We start from the raw sequence: 19339 nt of genomic DNA on the forward strand, positions 1-19339 counted from the left end.
AGGCACACACCATGTAAACTCTGTGAAGACATAAAGTACTGCCCCACAACACACAGTAAACTCTGTGGAGACATACAGTACTGCACAGTAAACTCTGTGGAGACATATGGTACTGTCCCCCCACACACAGTAAACTCTGTGGAGACATATGGTACTGTCCCCCCAAACACAGTTAACTCTGTGGAGACATACAGTACTGCACCTCACCAACACACTTTAGGCATGTATGAGCTCACTGTTCAAACATGCAGCTTTTCCTGAGACACACACACACACACACAAACTTTCCTCAGCTCCTTAAACTGGCAGAGGTCCAAAAGAGAGTTTGCACGCACACACACACACACACACACACATACACACACTCAGAACAGGCAAACACGCAATGCTTGCAGCACTGAGTGAGTGAACGAGCTGCCATGGTAACAAAACTCCACCCCTTTAGGGTGGGGAGCGGATTTTTAAGCTGTGGAGAAAACACTGCTCTACTTTTCCTACAGAAAGAGTGAGAGAGAGCAGGGGATAGAGAGACAGTCAGAGAGAGAGAGAGAGAGAGAGAGAGAGAGAGAGAGAGGGGTGGGGCTTCTCAGTCTGGAAACAGAAACTTTTTCCTGAAAAACACCGAACAAGCTCTGACAAGAGCACACACACACACGCTCACAGGGCGTGGTGCAGCAGAGTGTTAGACAGTGCGAGTGTGAGCTGTGCTGTGAGTGTGTGTGAAAATGGGTGAAGACGGAATTCAGATCGAAAGAAGGAGCATTACAGACGGACATGAGAGCCAAGAGCTGCACGTCCCGGACCCCCCGGACCCCTCGCAGGTTCACACCCTGTCCCAGCCTGAGCCAGATGGTGTGTGTGCCATCACGGTTCTGACCCTGCTGGACCAACTGGTGAAGATGCTGGATCGCGTCCAGGAGGACCAGAGCCGTCTGGAACAGCGACAAGCTCAGGTGGAGGGCGCTGTCCTCGGGATCCAAAACAACATCACCAAACTCAGCAAAAACCACAGCATCACCGCAAACACCCTCAGCAAGCTGCTGGACAAGAGCCGCAAGGTCAGCGTGCACATGAAGGAGGTCAGAGATCGCATGGAGAAACAGGCCGTCCAGGTGAAGAAGCTAGAGGCCAACCACGCGCACCTGCTCCACAGAAATAACTTCAGAGTGCTCATCTTCCAGGTGAGGGGGCATGTCTATAACAGAAGTGGGACAAAAATCAGTAAATAATATCGTGATACAGTCTCTACTGAAGCATGATCAGCAGACTGGAACCAAAATATCTAAACCCTAAACTGATCAATCAGCATGACTTCTGAGATTTACCTGAGGGTCACTACTGCACAACTCCTCTAGAGGGTGCTACTCCAACTGCAATAAAGGTAGAGTGAATAAAAGCTAGCTAAAGTGGAAAAAGAAAAAAATCAAATTAATAATTTTCAGCGTTAGTCTATCAAAACTAAAAACAGATGTGTGTGTGTGTGTGCGTGTGTGTGTGTGTGTGTGTTTGAGTGTGTGTGTATATGTGTGTGTGTTTGAGTGTGTGAGTGTGTGTGTTTGTGCGTGTTTGAGTGTGTGTGTGTGTGTATGTGTGTGTGTGTGTGTGAGAGAGAGTGTGTGTAACAGTGCAGCTCTACATTTCACAGATTTAAAACATCTCAGACATTTGACAGTTAGAGTCAAAGGTCAGGGGTTAAGCACTTAGCTTTAGCAACCTGGGTGTGGAAAATCTCTCTCACACACACGCAGACATTCTCTTTTTCATACACAAATACATGCACACATACACATTCTCTTAGGTACACAGTGACACACTCCCACTTACACACATACAAACACACTGAGTCTGTGTGTGTGTGTGTGTGTGTGTGTGTGTGTGTGTGTGTGTGGGTGGGTGGGTGGGTGGGTGTGGGTGGATATGTGTGTGTGTGTTTGAGAGAGGGAGAGAGAGAGAGTCTTTGTGTGTGTGGTTTGATGCTACATCAGTTTTGACTATGACAGTTCAGTAGAACATTAAATGATTTACTACCCATAATTCTGCTTTATTGAGCTGTACACGGCCTTGTAAATTTATGAAATGGTAATGAGGTAAATTAAAGTATTAGTCACCGAACATTGATTTTGTAGTATATATATTGGTTGTTTAGCATACATATATATGAGTGTAATTATTGGATTCTAAGTTTATGCATTGGTTATATAGCATACATTAATATATATATATAGAGAGAGAGAGAGAGAGAGATAACAAGCTAAATAATTCAATGCCAATTTTCTTGTTGTTACTAAGTAATAAGTTAGTAATTATAGTGATAACTAGTCATTAATAAAATGGTAAAGTAATGTTAACAATCTAGTCTAAAATGACTTTCTAATGGTTAAAAAGTAATTAATAATTGTAATGGTAACTTTTTGATACTAAAATGGAAAAATAATAAAATGTTACATTTCTAATTTATTAGACGACACTCACTGTAGCTTTTTTGTCTCTTTTTTTCTTTTTTTTTGCATTAATAGGAATAAAGTGTCCAGTTATTACAGCACAATATCCACTTAATCAACACATAATATTATGGTTAGTACTGTATACAGTTCAGTTAAGATTACACGGAGCAGTAAATTACTAATTTACTCGTTTCTGCTGAGATTCTTACCTATTACATGTATAAACTGTCAGTATGATGTGCAAACATAGTTACAGGCTGTAATTACAATAAAAAAAATATGAGAGCTGTAAAATGCAAACACACTTTATTCCATCTTGTTTCTGCAGCTCATATAATTTGAAAACCTCAGTTTTTTAGAATAATGTGGCAAATTGCAATTACTGTATTCTAATTTTTACATGTTGTTCCACCTACAGACAGTGTAGTTCTTCAGGAAATATGTAATAAATTTACTGAGATTTGACAGAATCAGGACTGGAAATACAACATCACATCTCCCTTCAGTGTTACCTGTTAGTTAAACACTGCTATTCAATTACAAAGCACAGATCTGACAAAAGTCCTGTGACACACACACACACACACACACACACACACAGGAGCAGTGAAGTGTATGATGGTGTATTTTTATTGCAGTATCTGTAAGGAAGCCTAATAAGGCTATCTTTCTATCTTTAACTCGGTGTGGGGGTGGGGGGGTCGTTTTCTACAGTTTCTCATTAGGTTGAAAGAATAACTGGTATTGTGATACTGAGTCTGTTCTACAGTTTCTCATTAGGTTTTAACCAGTATTCTGTAAAGCTTTTACAGAACTTGTAACAATTATATAATAATAAAAAGTTTATAACATCTATTTAGCACCTTTAACAATCCCAAGGTCGTTTTACATAAAAAACACACAAAACATTTCCAGGCGGTTGCTACAGTGTCCAAGATCGTTGCTAAGGTGTTGCTAGTTGGTTGCAATGGTGTTCCAGGTTGTTGCTAAGCAGTTGCTGCTACTCTGGTGGTGGTGGTCTGTTTCTCTCAGAGTTATGTAAGAAGCTGCTGGGAATTCTGTGTGTAATTTAACTCAGACTGTCCCCACTCCGTAAATCCCAGACAAATCCTTGATTTTTGCTGTACAGTCTTTCAAAAAAGCTTTTTAGTAAATCTCAGTGGTTAAATATAGAACTATGACAACTCAAAAAAGCACATGGTTCTGCGTAGCTGCAAAACAGGATTCTGCCATATGAGTAATCTTACATTTTTTTGGTATAATATAGAACCCTTTTATGAGAAAAACAGTAAGAGTATTTTCCTTTACCCTGCTCACCCCATCCTAATCTGACCCACCCACAGCAGCCCTCCACCTCCCCACAGCTGGCCGGTGGAAACTCTGAACTGCTTCCTTCCCTCCGCTCTCCATTCTTCTGCCATTCTGATCATTTCCCCACAGAAGAGTGTGTGTGTGTGGGGGGGGGGTGGCGCATTTTTGACTCGTTCACTGCTAACAGCAGATTAAACTCTAAACAAATATCAAAGCATTAAACCTGCTGTGAATCTATCAGTAGATGCCACATAAAACACTCAATGAATCTATCAATGAATGATTAATAAAGCACCAAGTGAATCTATCAGTGAACAATCAATAAACACATAGTGAACTATCATTAAAGCACTCAGTGAATCTATCAGTGAACGATTAATAAAGCACCAAGTGAATCTATCAGTGAACGATCAATAAACACATAGTGAACAATCATTAAAGCACTCAGTGAATCTATCAGTGAACGATCAATAAAACACTCAGTGAATCTATCAGTGAACGATCAATAAAACACTCAGTGAATCTATCTGAAAATGATCAATAAAACAGCCCCCAAACTCTAACCTCAACTGAACTAATGAGTCATTAGTAAGATCTTAACAAATTAATAATAATGTGATGCACACTGAGTGTGAGTGTGTGTGTGTGTGTGTGTGTGTGTGTGTGAGTGTGAGTGTGTGAGTGTGTTATCAGAGTAAAAAGTGAAATCAGTTTTCTTCTGGAATTTCAAACATTTCCAAAAGTAAACACAGTCAGAGTCGATCTTTAAACTTTATAGTTTTGTAACACATTTAATCACATTTTTTCCATTTTAAAGTAACAGGAATAGTTTCCATGTGGAAACGACCCACAATCTCCAGCTTCTCCTCCCACATGGGCCCGGTTGTCCAGGCAACCAGATACAAACAGACACAAAACAGTCCTGGAGCAGAAACTCCTCCAACTCAGCGCTGGCACATCCCTCACCGAACACATAAACAGAAAAAAAAATAAAATTCAGTTAAAATGTGATTTAAACTCAGTAATACAGAATTCAGTTCCGTTTCATTATAAATACATAGTTCATAAAGAGGATTACATACAGATTAACAGAGAACTGCAGACAAAACTTACACTAAACTTATCACACACACGCACTCACACACACATATTCATTTATACACACTCACACTCTCACACACTGAACATTCCAACAATCAGGCGTCACGTGACTGAGCTGTTTGTGGAATGAATCATCATCGGTTAGAATCTCGCTGGGAGCTGAAACTAACAGTGTCTTTAAATATGATGTGCTAATTGCCATCAGCCTTGTTGATTTTAGCGTCTGGTTCTAGACAAATTCCACCCTAGATCAACTCTCACCAAAGGAAAAGTGAATATCTAGAAATAACATCATAATCGAATTACTGAGCCGCTGAGGAGTGAACAAAACTGTCCAGCGCATCCAGCATCGTACAGAATTCATGTTTAGGTTAATTTATGCTTCCAGATTAAAAAGATCTGACTTGAGAACAGATTCTACGAGCTGCTGAGTTCACTGTGCTGGAATATTGTACATGCAGAAATAAGTGCACTGGATAACTAATGCTGATTATTACCAATAATGTTAAAATATAACCATTCAGGTATTCTTCAGTGGTTTCTTCATTGGGTTCTTCATTGGGTTCTTCAGTGGCTTCTTCATTGGGTTCTTCATTGGGTTCATCATTGGGTTCTTCATTGGTTTCTTCAGTGGGTTCTTCTTGAGTTCTTCAGTGGGTTCCTTAGTGGGTTTTTCAATGAGTGTCAGGAGCTCTAATGTGTGCCCAAGAAAAAAGAAAAAACACACACACACACACACACGAAAATGCTACCCCCTCCAGCTGCACTGTTTACGCCAAACAGGAGGATCTCTGGGCTCACGCTGCTGTGCTAAATTCTGAAGTCCGATACATGGTGCACTCTGAGATGATGTTCTGCACAGCAGTGATGGTTTGCCTGGTTAAAGTCCTTCTGTTTGATCCTCTCTCTGCTTTTCTGTTGTTAAATTTATGCTGTTGGATTGTAGTGAAATCTCCATAACGAGGTTAAGCCCCCTCAAACCTCATCCCCAAAAAGTCCTCTAGTCCATGTTTTTTTAATGCCCAGAATACATTCAATAACGCATGCAAATTTTGCTAACAGAACAGTTTTTCTCTTGTAAGAAGAAATATTTATGTTTGCTACATGTAAAAGTGTTTTCCACACACACACTAACATCTCCATACTTATAGATGCAATTATAAGATTTTTAGTTTAAAACATTCCAGAACTAAACGCAATTATCAACAGAATGTGAAGAAATAACTGTTTTGATGTTATGTCTGTGTATCATGTTGCAAAGGTATTCACTGAAGTTAACATGCTAACCAGCTAGCCCATCCTGTCTCATAATACCACTTTGTACCTCAAGAGGAGATAGTGAGTCACTGTTGCAGCAAATCTATCATCAGTCCAACATGAGAGAATGAAGATGTAGCGCTGCCCTGAGGGAGTGTTCTAACCGCTTATCAGTCATGTTAAAAGTACCACTAATTGTTTAAATTTACTGAAGTTAATGTTTTAATATGTTTGCTAGTTAGCTGTTTGTTGGTTTGCGGTTCAGACCAGTTAGAACAGATGAGGCTGATGTCAGCTTCTTATTCACCAGCTTCCTATTCGCCAGCTTCCTATTTGCATTTTTCCGTTCCACCTTAAATGGTGCAGTAGTATTCTGGCGCCCAGTGCTGCTGCACCGTTTTACGTGGAATGGGAAAATGCAAATAGGAAGCTGGCGAATAGGAAGCAGACTTCAGCCTCATTTCGAATGGCTGTATGTGGCTAACTCATTCAGCTGATCATCTACCAAACTGAGGCAATTTTATGTAAAAAATAAACCAGGCATACTGACCTTTTTTTAATTCAAAAAAGACATTTTGGGCAGCTAATGAATTTACAAACCATTCCTAAATACATTTCAAATGGCATCAATATACGGTTTTCCTGTGTCTCATTAGAAGTAATTTACTACTATAGTCTTCTTAAAAACTGAGCTAAGCAAATAATGTAAACTGTAGGCTGACTCCACACATGAAGACTACAATATAGCAGTGTTATCTTGACCAGTTCTCAGCAGGGTTTCATCAGTTTGATAACTGGTGATTTCTTGCTGCTTATTTGTTTGGAGTATAAATTCAACAGCTTGTATCATCTCATAAATTGGTCCATTAAGTAGGTTTGTTGCGGAACTTTTCAGCCATGTTTCAAGTTTCAAGTTTATTTGTCATTTGCACAAAATGTCAGGACATTCATTCACTGAAATGCTAGTGGTGAGGCACAGGTAATCACTCTACAGCAGGGCAGCATTATATACACTGATCAGGCACCTCCTTGTTTCTACGCTCATTGTCCAGTTTATCAGCTCCACTTACTATATAGGTGCACTTTGTAGTTCTACAATTACAGACTGTAGTCCATCTGTTTCTCTGCATACTTTGTTAGCCCCCTTTTACCCTGGTCAGGACCCCTATGGACCCCCACAGAGCAGGTACTATTTGGGTGGTGGATCATTCTCAGCACTGCAGTAACACTGACGTGGTGGTGATGTGTTAGTGTGTGTTGTGCTGATACGAGTGGATCAGACACAGCCATGCTGCTGGAGTTTTTAAACACTGTGTCCACTTACTGTCCACGCTATTAGACACTCCTACATTGTCAGTCCACTTTGTAGATGTAAAATCAGAGACGATAGCTCATCTGCTGCTGCACAGTTTGTATTGGTCATCCTCTCATCCTTCATCAGTGGTCACAGGACGCTGCCCACAGGATGGTGGTGGTGTGTTAGTGTGTGTTGCGCTGCTCTTAGTGGATCAGACACAGCAGTGCTGCTGCTGTTTTCATTATGAGGTCACATCTGGCCCCAATAGTGCTCTACTTGACAGCACTTTTTGGTCTTTTACAGGGGTGTGTTTGCAAAACTTCAACACAAAAGTTCTGTGTGTGTTTTGTGTTTCAGGACGAGACCGAGATTCCCTCCAGTGTGTTTGTGAAGGACCCGCCGCCATTCCCCCGTGATGCTGAGAATGAATCTGTGACTCTCGACCCCAACCGCTCGCAGGAGGAGCTCCATACCATCCAGCTTTCCTCTGATGAAGAGCTGGGGCCTGAGGAGGAAGAAGAGGATGAAGAGGAAGAATATTTGGGAGTGATAGAGCTGGCTGGAGAGCATGTAGAAAAGTCTCGTGCCGAGAAGATCAAGCGATCCAGCCTCAAGAAAGTGGACAGCCTGAAGAAGGCCTTCTCCCGGCAGAACATCGAGAAGAAGATGAACAAGATCGTTTCTCCAGAGAAGCGTGAGAAGATCAAGAAGAGCCTGACGCCCAGCCACCAGAAAAACCCTGGCGCCAAGAGCTCCTCCTTCAAGGTTTCCCCACTCTTTGGCAGGAAGAAGGTGAAGGAAGTTAAGGAAGAGCCCGAAGGGGAACAGCCTGCAGAGGCTGAGAGTTCCTCCATCGCTGCAGCAACCATTGAGCTCGACCCTATAAACAGCCCTGACCAGAATCTGACCTTCACTCAGGTCCACTCCCAATTGGCTCCCGATCAGCAAGAGTTGAAAGCCACCTTTGAAGCCATGGAGAAGGAGGAGGTGGTCATGGAGAAGGAGGAGGAGGTCATGGAGAAGGAGGAGGTGGTCATGGAGAAGGAGGAAGTGGCTGAGGGGGTGAGTGAGGAGTACGCTCTGTCCGCCACACTGCCCCAGGATGCCTCCCCTGGAGAGATCTCCCACAATGCTCTGCACAGAGAGGAGGAGGAGGAGTATGAAGATCAGGAGAAGGAGAGATATGAAGGTGCCGTTCAATCTGGAGGGGGCGCTGTGGAGTCTTAAATTTCTTACACACACTCACACACACTCCTGTTCTCAGTCGAGCAATACAAACACACATTAGATTCAGCTCTGACTGTTTAAAGCGATAGATCAGTTCAGATTACCCCAGTTTCCCCCACTGACCCCCCCCCCACAACTGACCCCCTCTCACTGACTCCCCCACTGACCCCACCAAGAAAATACTATTGATGATTGAGATGTGTTTTGAGATGTGTTTGGTGTCTGAAGTTTACTTCTTTAATGTTAGAGCTCTGAGGCTAATGTAGCTAACAAGTAATCAGCAATAAACAAGCCTTGGCTGTTTGAGTAAGGGGGGGTCAAAGGGGCTGGGGGGGTCGACTGGGGGAATTTTTTTATCACTTTAAGAGCTGAAGGATGAGCACACACCCAGCTCTGCCTGCACACCCTGCAACTCTTCTCTACCCACAATGCATCTGTTCTGGAATGTTCCATGAAAGCAAGCTGGACTTCATCCTGTTTCCTGTTTACAGAATCTACAGCATCGCAGCGCCACCATCAGGACAAAACACAGAAATGAGTGTTTAAGTGTCCTGTTATAATCTGCTTCAGTCTTTAAGCGCGTTGTGCTTAATTAGCATCAAATACTGTGAATCTCTGAAGTTCTGAATATTATCAAAGTCATGTTTAACAGCCAATCAAATGCGCTGGAATAATAACAGAAGGATGTTTGAGTGTCCTATCAGACAGTTTTAAACTGTATTAAACTAAATTAGAGTGCAACAGAGTGTATTTTGGCTGTTTACGATGTTTCAGTGATGTTGATGTTGAGAGCAGATAGTTCCTTAAACAAATATGGCTGTGTAGATTAAAAAGAGACAGAGAGAGAGAGAGAGAGAGAGGTGGAAAAAAACATGAGTTTGGCTGTTGCATAAAGTCAACGTTTTGTCAAATTAAAAGCCAATTTACAACTGTCATTTTGTGGAAGAAAAGGGTTTAATTAAGAAATTTATCCACTAACAGATATAAAACCAGAAAATTAACAAATCTATTAGAGCTAAATCTGTTTGGAGAGAAACGTTATGATACAAACATTTCATATTACTAATGAAAACATCTTTAATATATTTTTATCTCTGCACTGAGTGTAGGCGTGTGTGTGTTTCAGATGTGAAAATCTTTAACTTTAACTCTGATTCTAACACTTTTCTTCCTCACACTTAGAATATTTGAGCTGTATTTGTGTAATCGAGCTGATCACTGACACAGCACTGTATTAGTGAAGCTTTAATGTTCACAATTATATTATGAAAAATTACTGATGCCAAAGAATCTGTTTGAATTCAGAATCTTCACCTTCATTTATTACTGAAGCACCTGTTTCTGTTTATTCTCACAGTGAAAAATGAATAAAACTTTCTGAAACTCCTGAGTGGGATTTTTTCCTCAACCAGACTGACCGTGTGTGTGTGTGTGTGTGTGTGTGTGTGTGTGTGTTTACTGAGATAAAATTTTGGGTCAGTAAGTTCAGTGTAAATCAGTTCCATTGTTATAGGTCAGATATCTAGACATCTATTAAAAAAGAAAATTACCAATTACCAATAACCATTTTTAAACTAATACATCTGTATATGTAAACATTACATGTTACACATATAATAAAAGTAAAGTACGAGTGAAATTCCTTAATCACCTGTCCAGTGTAACTGTCAATAAAACTCAGCAGTGATTTCAGTGTCAGTCAGTAAAACACAGTCCAGATCTTTCCCGGATGTTGTATGTTCAGGCTGGACTCTGCACTTTACCGCCTCCTGCCGATCCGCAGCGGAATATGCTGGCGAACAAAGACAACATCAACAAACATGCAACATACTGGAAGAAACTAAGTGGCGCGTTAAAATGGCGTGTTAATGAAGTCAGCAGTAAGATTTAAGCATTAAATGCTTTCGAGGAATAAAACTAAGAAACAAAAACGAGGCTGTAGCCAGCTTCTTATTCGAATTTTCCCGTTCCACCTTAAATGGTGCCGCGTACACGCTGGCGCCTCAGGCGTTATAATAACAATGCTGCACCATTTAAGGTGGAACGAAAAAAATGGAAACAGAAGCTGGCGAGTAAGAAGGCAAATTCAGCGTCCTAAAACAAAAGTCAGTTTGGCGTCTTTTTGCGATGTTGTGGTTGTGGTTTTGGTAACAACACTAAACCGTGTTATTGCCAAGATTACATCGTGAGTATTTGAAGCCGCGGGGGGAGCTGCTCGGCGCGGTCACGGTGGCCGAGAGGTTAAGGCGTTGGACTCGAAATCCAATGGGGTTTCCCCGCACAGGTTCGAATCCTGTTCGTGACGATCGACTTTTTGCCTACAAAACACTTTAATTCAGTTCACTGAGTAAACACAGCCCTGTCATATCGGCTGATTTAGAGGTAAATTTACGCTATATATATATATATATATATATATATATATATATATATATATATATATATATATATATATTAAACAGCCTGTCGAAAGTTTGAGGACGTTTTTTAAAATTCTTTCAAAAGTAAAATAAGTAAACTGGACTGTAAGTGGAAAACGAACGATGATAAGTGGAATTTTGTCTAATAGTCTGCTTAAACACCCGTGGGCTGCCTGGAAAAACGCTGAGCAAAACATCAGTGGACCACCAGCTTTGATCCTCATGCTATGAGGGAACTTCTTTATATGAGGATCAGTTTGTAAATAATAATTTGAGTTTAATTTTTCAGACTGTTGTTAGAAGCTCACGCTGAGATCTTTGGCTTTATTGCTGAGGTAGAGCTTTTATCAGCTGCTCCTTAAGTTTTGTAGTTTATTATGAAGAAAGACACAACGTTTCCACAGATTTTTGTTAAATAAATACAGTCATTGCTAAATAAGCTGCTCCTCTTAGTAAAACATTTGAAACAGAAGGCGGCAGTTTTTACTTTCTCTGTGTTAACACACACATTTCACACACCTCAGGGCTGGATTAAGACCCTGTGCTGTTCCTGCCCTGCTGAAAAAGGACCATTAGAAATCATTAGGATTAAGACCTAGTTTCGCTTTCTAATGAGAACTGACTCACTGCAGTTGCAGTACATTTAGAAAAGAGCCCAAACAAAAATGCACCTGCGACTCTATGATTTTCTCCCACACTTCACCAGTAAGCGATCAAATGACAACACACGCAAAAAGGTGCAGAAAACAGTGTGAATGAAGCTCTAGTTGTCACCCAAGGCAACCTCTGAACCTGTAGCTCCACTGCCGGAATCTGCCCCACTGCAGTAAGAATGCAGTTTCTGGAGAGTGTTGTAAGTTTGCTAATTCCCCGTCTCTAATCCGCCCTGTTAGTTCGGCTCTCCCTTGGTTTTTTGTTTGGTTAAAATGTAATTTCATTTCTTGAGCTCAGTCTTGAGTCTTTGTCCACAGCGGCTGGGCACTAGTACTTGAGGGTTAGGATGAGTTCCCGCACAAGGCCACTCAGTCCTGTTACAGTGTTAAAACAGAAAAAATAGTTGTTAAATTACCAAATTAGCTAGCATAAGATTAGCCATATTTTTTACATCGTTTTTCTGAGCTTTTCACAGCAACGTTAGCTACTTCAACCCGTGTCAGCTGAGCTGCAGCTTCCCAGAAACGTTAATGTTTTGGCCATTAAAGTGACATGAAAGCAGTTCAAGTGTACAAGTTAGCTAATATTGGTTAAAGAAAAAAAAATACTAATTGCAATCTGTAAGCGTTTCTTATTTCCTTATTTTTCATCATTAACAGTAAACAGAAAATGTTTTGTGTTACAGCATATATCTCCAGGCTGAAGTGCATAACTGGATGCACTTAACATGTTTTGTTTTTTTATCATAACGGTGTTTTAAGTTCGAATTTATCAGTACAGCTTGTCTTGCTATAATAAAAGTAAACTAGTGGTGACTTTAACCTTAGCAGTTGCTACCTGGGCTCTTAGTAGGCAAACTGCTAAGGTTTTGCTCTGTTTTCCAGATATCATATATCTGAATCTTGCAGATGTCACATCCTCCATCTAAAAAAATCACAGATTATTGGCATATCATCAACATTTTTTTGTGTTAATGTCACTGAATCCGCAGGTTGTCATTAATGGCTGATATCAGCCAACCAACACACAGTGGCACTTATAGTTTCAAAATAATGAAAAAGGAAAAGGGTCTAAAGGAAAAGTTTGGGCGCCCTGCAAAGTCAGTACTCCGTAACGCCCCCATTACAGCCTGTAAACATTTTTTGTAGCGGCCAATAGTCTTTCAGTTCTTGTTTGCATGATTTTCTGTTTCTAGTTCTGTGAAATTCTTTGGCCGTCCTGCACGCACTGCTTTTTTGAGGTCAATCCACCGGTTTTTCATGATGTGTCGGTCGGGGGACTGTGAGGGCAAAAACTTCAGCTTGCGGTTATTGAGGTTTATTATCCTGTTGTAGTAGCCGTCCTCTCTTCACCCCTGTTTTTTACAGACAGTGTGAAGTGACGAGTATACGAGAAAGGCAGAAATAAAATTTAAAAAATAAATGTCGTAGATATTTTCAGTTTAAGTTTAGGGAGACATGATCAGAATGATTCAGTTGCAGGATGAGCAGAAGGTTAGTGATAGTTTAGTCAGTTTAATTATTCTGATTTCCTGAAAAAAATAAAATATAATTACCATTGAGTTATGGTGAATATTCTACAACACAACTGCTGAGATGAAGTGAGCACAAACATGCTTGTTAGGACAAGCGGGTGGTGAGGAAGCTGAATCAGTGCAATCAGTGCCTATAATTTCTTGTTTTGTACGACAGCAGAGAGAAAAGATGAACGTTTCTGCACCTCTCTGCTTCTGAAGCGCTCGTGTTCTCATGATGGATTTGGCAGCATAAATAAACAAGAACAAAATTACAGTCCACACGAATCGCTGTCTGTAAGTTACTCTTTTACATGTGTACACTAGCACAGAGCTACATCAGAAACAGCTATCATAGACAGAGAGTGGATTCAGTCGTTAGACCTGGAGGCTCTATATCAGCAGGGGGCGCTGTTTATCCAGCACTGAGAAGGCTGCAAATAATATTTACAAATCCTACCGGTAATTTGATCAAAAAATATAAAAATATTTTAAATACAAACACTGTATGTTATTCTCTTTTGCAGTTATGTTCCAATTACTCCAAACCAGAGCCTAACTCTGCAGTGTAACAGGATTAATAGATAAACCTTGATTTATTCCAAGTTTACGATTAATCCTTGTTGGTTCAACAAACACTAAGATTCATCATTCAAACAAGCAGGCAGGTAAACACTGGGCAATTTCTCAATAATAAACCAAAACCTGCCCCTCAGTACCGGCCCCTCTGGAGGTCTCTACATGCCAGTCTGTGCATGTTTGTGTTTTGGCAAATGTTTGTGTGTAATGTTCTGAGAAATGTTTATTTAAAAAGAAACATAAAATGAAGCTTCCATAGAGTCACCGCTGAGAAAACTTTGACGGATCCATTTGCAGATCCACCTGCATCAGTGAAGTTTAAGAACTAATAACTTCTCAGGTATAAACCTTAAACTGTAGCTGAGCTCATGACCGCACAGTGGACACCATGAGTTTCTCCCTCAGGGGTGCTGGCTGGGCAAGTAAAGATTCGAGGCTCAGTCCAGTTCACTATAGAATTGGTCTGTAAAATTGTCCCCCAGAATTTTTTTAATTAACCTGTAAAATGTGCAGTAGCTACTTTTTTATTTAATATAAGGATTTATACACGTTAACAACATGATTCAGAAATGTTTCCAGTGCTGCATAAAAAAAAAAAACAAAAAAAAAGAAGAAAACGCTAAAATGCTTTACAGTTTCTCATGGAAAAAAACGTGCCAAAAACAGAGATGATGCCTCAGTGACACCTCTGCACATCTTCTCTCCCTCAACCATCTCTTCTACACACATCCTCTCTAACGTACTGCTAACATACAAACTATTTATTTGAAGCTTTTATACATTTTTGAAGCTGAAAAGTCTTTCAGTCAAATTTTTCTTGCCTGAAATCAAACAAGAAACAATATTTACATATAAAATATCGCAATTCCATCTGGCTGAAGTCCTGATAAACACTGCTGGAGATCTGCAGCCCAACTAAGTATCAGGTAAACATTCATTTACCCACAACGTCAGGCTGAGTTTGGGCTGCTGTTAAAATTAGTGATTTTTTTTATGTACCCTGTAAAAACGCACTTGGATGAAGTAAGAAATGCAGCTGCATGAGTTTTATTAAGTTAAAGTAATTTTCATTTTACAGATTACAGATGAACGTTTTACAGAGATTTCAGGCTTTCAGCAATTCTCTCTCTCTCTCTCTCTCTCTCTCTCTCTCTCTCTCTCTCTCTCACTCTCACACTCTCTCTCTTTCTCTCTCACTCTCCCTCTCACTCTCCTTCTCTCTCTCTCACTCTCTCTGTCTCTCTCACTCTCTGTCTCTGTCTCTTTCAGTCTCTCTCTCTCTCTCTCTCTCTCTCTCGCTCTCTCTGTTATAAATTAGTGTAACATCAAAATGATTTTGAAGCTGATATTTTAAAGTAAAACTGTTAAAAAAAATGTTGCTTTAAAACAGAAGTTAAGACACTGTTGGGGTTTATCCTAAAGTTAGGACAGTATTTAGGAGATTTAGTCTAGTTAGGATGTTTGTGTAATACTGTTTTCATACTGGAGTTAATGATAAGATTATGAGGTTATGTGGAGTGATTATGTCAAACAACATGTACACAGTTAGAAATAAAGATTCTGTGCAGGTAAATTTTCATTCATCAAGGTACAAACAGTGTAAATGTTCCCTCAAAGGTACAACAGTGGTTTTAAGGTCCAACTGTGCATCTTAAATAAGTTTTTCCCAGTGGAAAAAGTACGTATTTGTAGCTTTTAAAACAGAACAATAAAATAAAGTGCCTGGAGATGAGGGGTGTGTGGAGTCAATACAACTTAGAAAATATAATTTCAATGGATTATGATACAATTATGTTCCCTGACTAAAGGTACTGAGATGTACCCTTGTGTGTCCCTCCCCAGTGACAACAGGGGGACTGCCCCAGTGACATTTTCAGACCTTTTTTCTAAGAGTGTACTATAATGAGATACTCATTATATATTTACTTCCTTAAGAAACATTGGTTTACCTTTAAATTACATTATTTATACTGCTTTGAATCAATCAATCATGAGATAATCATTACCTTGTTACAAAATGAGCTGTGAAACACTCAAGGGCTTCAGTGTCCAGAAATGTTTGCTTCAACCAAATGACCGCAGTAATACAACATAGTTGAAGATTTCATGATTTACAGTGCATTAGATTCAAGATAAGTGTCCTCTAGAGGCTAAACAGGTGAACTACAACAACATAGCAGTGATATTTTTTTACACTTTGGATCCGCTTCCCGTTCCTGCTCATCAACACAAAGCACACCGTAGAATCAACAGAGACCAGCAGAGTTCATTTAGAGTTTTCCAGACTCCATCATCTCTACAGAGCATGGAGCGATTTTCACAGATAAAACATCTATTTCACAGGATTTTAGTAACAGTGAATATCAGGGATGTTTGTGGTTTATCTCAGGGTGGTTAAGAGATATAACAGTCCTACTCTCCCCCAGTTCTGTGTTATTCTACCTCCTAAATTATGATGTCAAATGATTACATTTCACTCAATGTAATCACTAAATCTTTCCGCTAATCATGCGATCTGAGCACTCAGATCAATTTGTTCATCATAATCAGGAAATTCATACTGCATTTTCATACGCGTCCAGGAGGAACGTCGCTAACTCTGTGTCCAGCTGTTTCTCTTCACGTATAATAATCCTCTCTATCTTTGAAAACTGGTTTCAGACTTCCTGTATGTCATATGGACTTTAATTAAACTCTGCGTTTGACTCTCATTTATGTGTCTGAGTGTTGCGGAGCATCTCACAACAACACATGCAGCAGTGATGCAGTGTGTCTGAGGAGGAATCAGAGCAGAAGAATGTTGGTCTGTTACCTGCAGCTCCTTCTGCTGCTGTGGTCCAAACAGCCTGCTCAACCTCAGACAATACCAATACATTACAGAGCTCAGTAACACTGAGATTAATAATTGATCACATTGATTTATCAGTCTGCTCGGGCTTTAGCAGAGCTCAGTAACACTGAGATTAATAACGGATCGCATTGATTTATCAGTCTACTCAGGCTTTAGCAGAGCTCAGTAACACTGAGATTAATAACCGATCACAATCTACTCAGACTCACTGTCTCACAGTAACACACTTGGTTTAGTCAGTTATTAGCACCTCTTACTGCTCAAATTATGATTGATTAATGTGTAAAATAACTTCATTATTAAATGTGATGCTTTCTTAAAGAGATTCTCAGTATTTTTTCGGATTTCTGTTCTGTGGTGATAAGTGGCAGGCCAGAGTAACGGAGGTGAAATGTCCCCAGGCGATCAGTACTGGACCAGAGGGGGCGCTCAAGAGCATGAAGAGCTCAACACGCCCACCAAGAGAACACAGATACAGTCTGAGGGCAAAAAGGCAGGAGCTCGCTATTACACTAATTATTACACTAATTATTAATACAGTAATTAATATTGCACTGATTATATTTGTCCTTTGAAAATGACTCAAATAAGTCATTTAGGTCTTTAGGTGAGAATTACTAAAGTCTAAAATACAGAGATCAAATCTGCAATACCTCCACAAATATACAGGCATAATGCAGGTTAGTGAACAAACAAACAAACCAATAAGCAAGTAAATTAATAAATAACTAGCCATCAGTTGAAGTTTGGACTCTGTGTTTAATCATGATTTCAGTTTCATGTTGTGGGAAAACTGTTATCACTTACAGACAGTTACAGCTTCTGCTCCACCCTCTGACGTCTGACCCCTCTCTCAATGAGGACGAGCTACGTCTAAAGATCCCTCTGAATATTCCTGTTTAATCGTTATAAAATATTTATTATCTAAGCAGTCAAACGTTACACTGACCTTTACAATTTATAACAAAAACAGTAATAATAACGTTAAATTATGCTATGCTAATTTCTGTTTTCCAACCCAAAATAAATTACAATAAGTGATAAAACTTTAATATTTCTTAAGATGATTTAACTCTCACGTCACGACTTCATCAACACAAGGAGCTGATGTAGTTTCAGGGAATTTCTGCACATGATTTAAAACGAAAGAAATGATAGAATTTTAGTAAACAAGAAGGTTTCATTATTTATTTATACATTAAGTGAAGGTTTTGTTTCAGTCTTGCTCTTTAACATCTATAAAATGTCTAGAAAATTGTTGATTTCCTCCTTGTGCAACATGCTAGTTGTTTTTATCACATTTATTAATAACTTATAAGTTGTTTATAGGTTTCTTGAGATAAACCATAAAAGAAGGATCCTCATTCAGACAATGTCTTTATTATAACCAAACAAAATAAACACCTTCAGATTGTTTCTTCAGTAACAAACATGCTGCAGAATATTAAACACACTGAACACTCGTAATATCAACACTACACTGAGGGTAACAAAGTGAGGAAAATCTGGAGGATCCGTGCTTTACGCCTCTTTAATCAGGATGCCGTAAGGACGGATGGAGCTCTCCACAATCATCTTCTCCTCTTCTATTGAGGTTCCCTGACGAACCGGGATGAGCCAGTAATCTTTTGTTTTGGTGATGACCCTCTTCTCAGGGTTGATCCGGTTCTGCATGATGACCTTGTAAGTCTTTCCATTCTTGGATGTGAACTTCTTGGCCATTGCATATTTATCTGCAATACTAATATCAGGAGTTGAGTAGATGCCTCTCCCACATTCAGTGCGAGGTCCAGCTCTGTAATGGGTCTCAGTGATGCCTTTGGCTCCCTCAATGCTGGTTCCATGGAAGGAAACTGGCCACTCGCCATCTGCAGAGTAGCTCCTCCATCCTTCCGGCCCCAGCCAGGTGTTTCCATCAGGATACTTATCCAGAACCTTCAGAGCGAAGCGGTACCACCCCCAGGGCCGTGTGTACGGTTCTTTACCACGGCAACACTCGGAGGAGCTTCTGCTTTTGCTTCTGAAATCGTAATCAAACTTCGGGTCAAAGAACTTATCCACGTTCACGAAGTACTCTTTCTGTAAAGCCGAGATTTCAGACTTCACAGATAACTGACTCATCAATGAAGTCAAGGTTGGTACCATAAACTGTAAACACGTTTTAAAGACAACATGGAGAAAAATTTCAACAGTCAGTTCTACAGCTGTGGAGCCTTCTTGGAGTTCAGTGTGAGGCTTCACGGTGATCCCAGTGAGGGCAGAAAGACCCTCCAGAAGAACTTCTCTACTGATCTCAGACATGGTTCACTTCTGTCGAAGACTGAGAGAGTGAGTGACAGAAATAGAGCGGGTGAGGCGTAGGACGGCCTCTTTTAATCTACCGAGAACTCAAGGAAATGATTCTGAGTGTTCACAAACACGCACAGCGACCCAGCAGCACACAGTGCTTTTACTTTCACCTTAACAACAAACTTAAACACTATGTGAGTTTAAAGGTTACAGCATTTCTATGAAGGGCCAGATCTGCCAAAATGAAAAATAAAACAAATTAAAGATAAATGACTCAGTAAATGAATGTATAAATTAGCATTGCAAAGAATAATGATGATAAATCTAAAAATAAATAAATATACATACAAATGAATATATGAATAAATAAAACCTTACATAAAGTAATATGTCTGC

At 39.9% G+C, this 19339-nt stretch overlaps 1 protein-coding gene and 1 non-coding gene across 2 annotated transcripts; both read left to right on the plus strand.

The window, feature by feature from the left end:
• The first annotated feature begins 460 nt into the window (after nt 1-460).
• On the plus strand, nt 461-10027 carry cavin2b (caveolae associated protein 2b). Its single transcript, XM_036571498.1, has 2 exons — nt 461-1181; nt 7768-10027. The coding sequence occupies exons 1-2, from the start codon at nt 726-728 to the stop codon at nt 8635-8637; spliced, it is 1326 nt and encodes a 441-aa protein (XP_036427391.1). The 5' UTR covers nt 461-725; the 3' UTR covers nt 8638-10027.
• An 833-nt stretch (nt 10028-10860) lies between these two features.
• Nucleotides 10861-10942, plus strand: trnas-cga. Its single transcript has one exon. It is a non-coding gene; the product is annotated as a tRNA-Ser (tRNA).
• The last annotated feature ends 8397 nt before the right edge of the window (nt 10943-19339 follow it).

This window comes from Colossoma macropomum, unplaced genomic scaffold (assembly GCF_904425465.1).
Source record: "Colossoma macropomum unplaced genomic scaffold, Colossoma_macropomum, whole genome shotgun sequence".
In the NCBI taxonomy this organism is placed as follows: Eukaryota; Metazoa; Chordata; class Actinopteri; order Characiformes; family Serrasalmidae; genus Colossoma; species Colossoma macropomum.

Excerpts from the sequence above, each read along its gene's own strand:
- cavin2b (XM_036571498.1), top strand. The coding sequence starts at position 726 with ATGGGTGAAGACGGAATTCAGATCGAAAGAAGGAGCATTACAGACGGA. Across the intron at positions 1,182-7,767 it reads TCAGAGTGCTCATCTTCCAG|GACGAGACCGAGATTCCCTC; the intron begins GTGAGGGGGCAT and ends TTTGTGTTTCAG.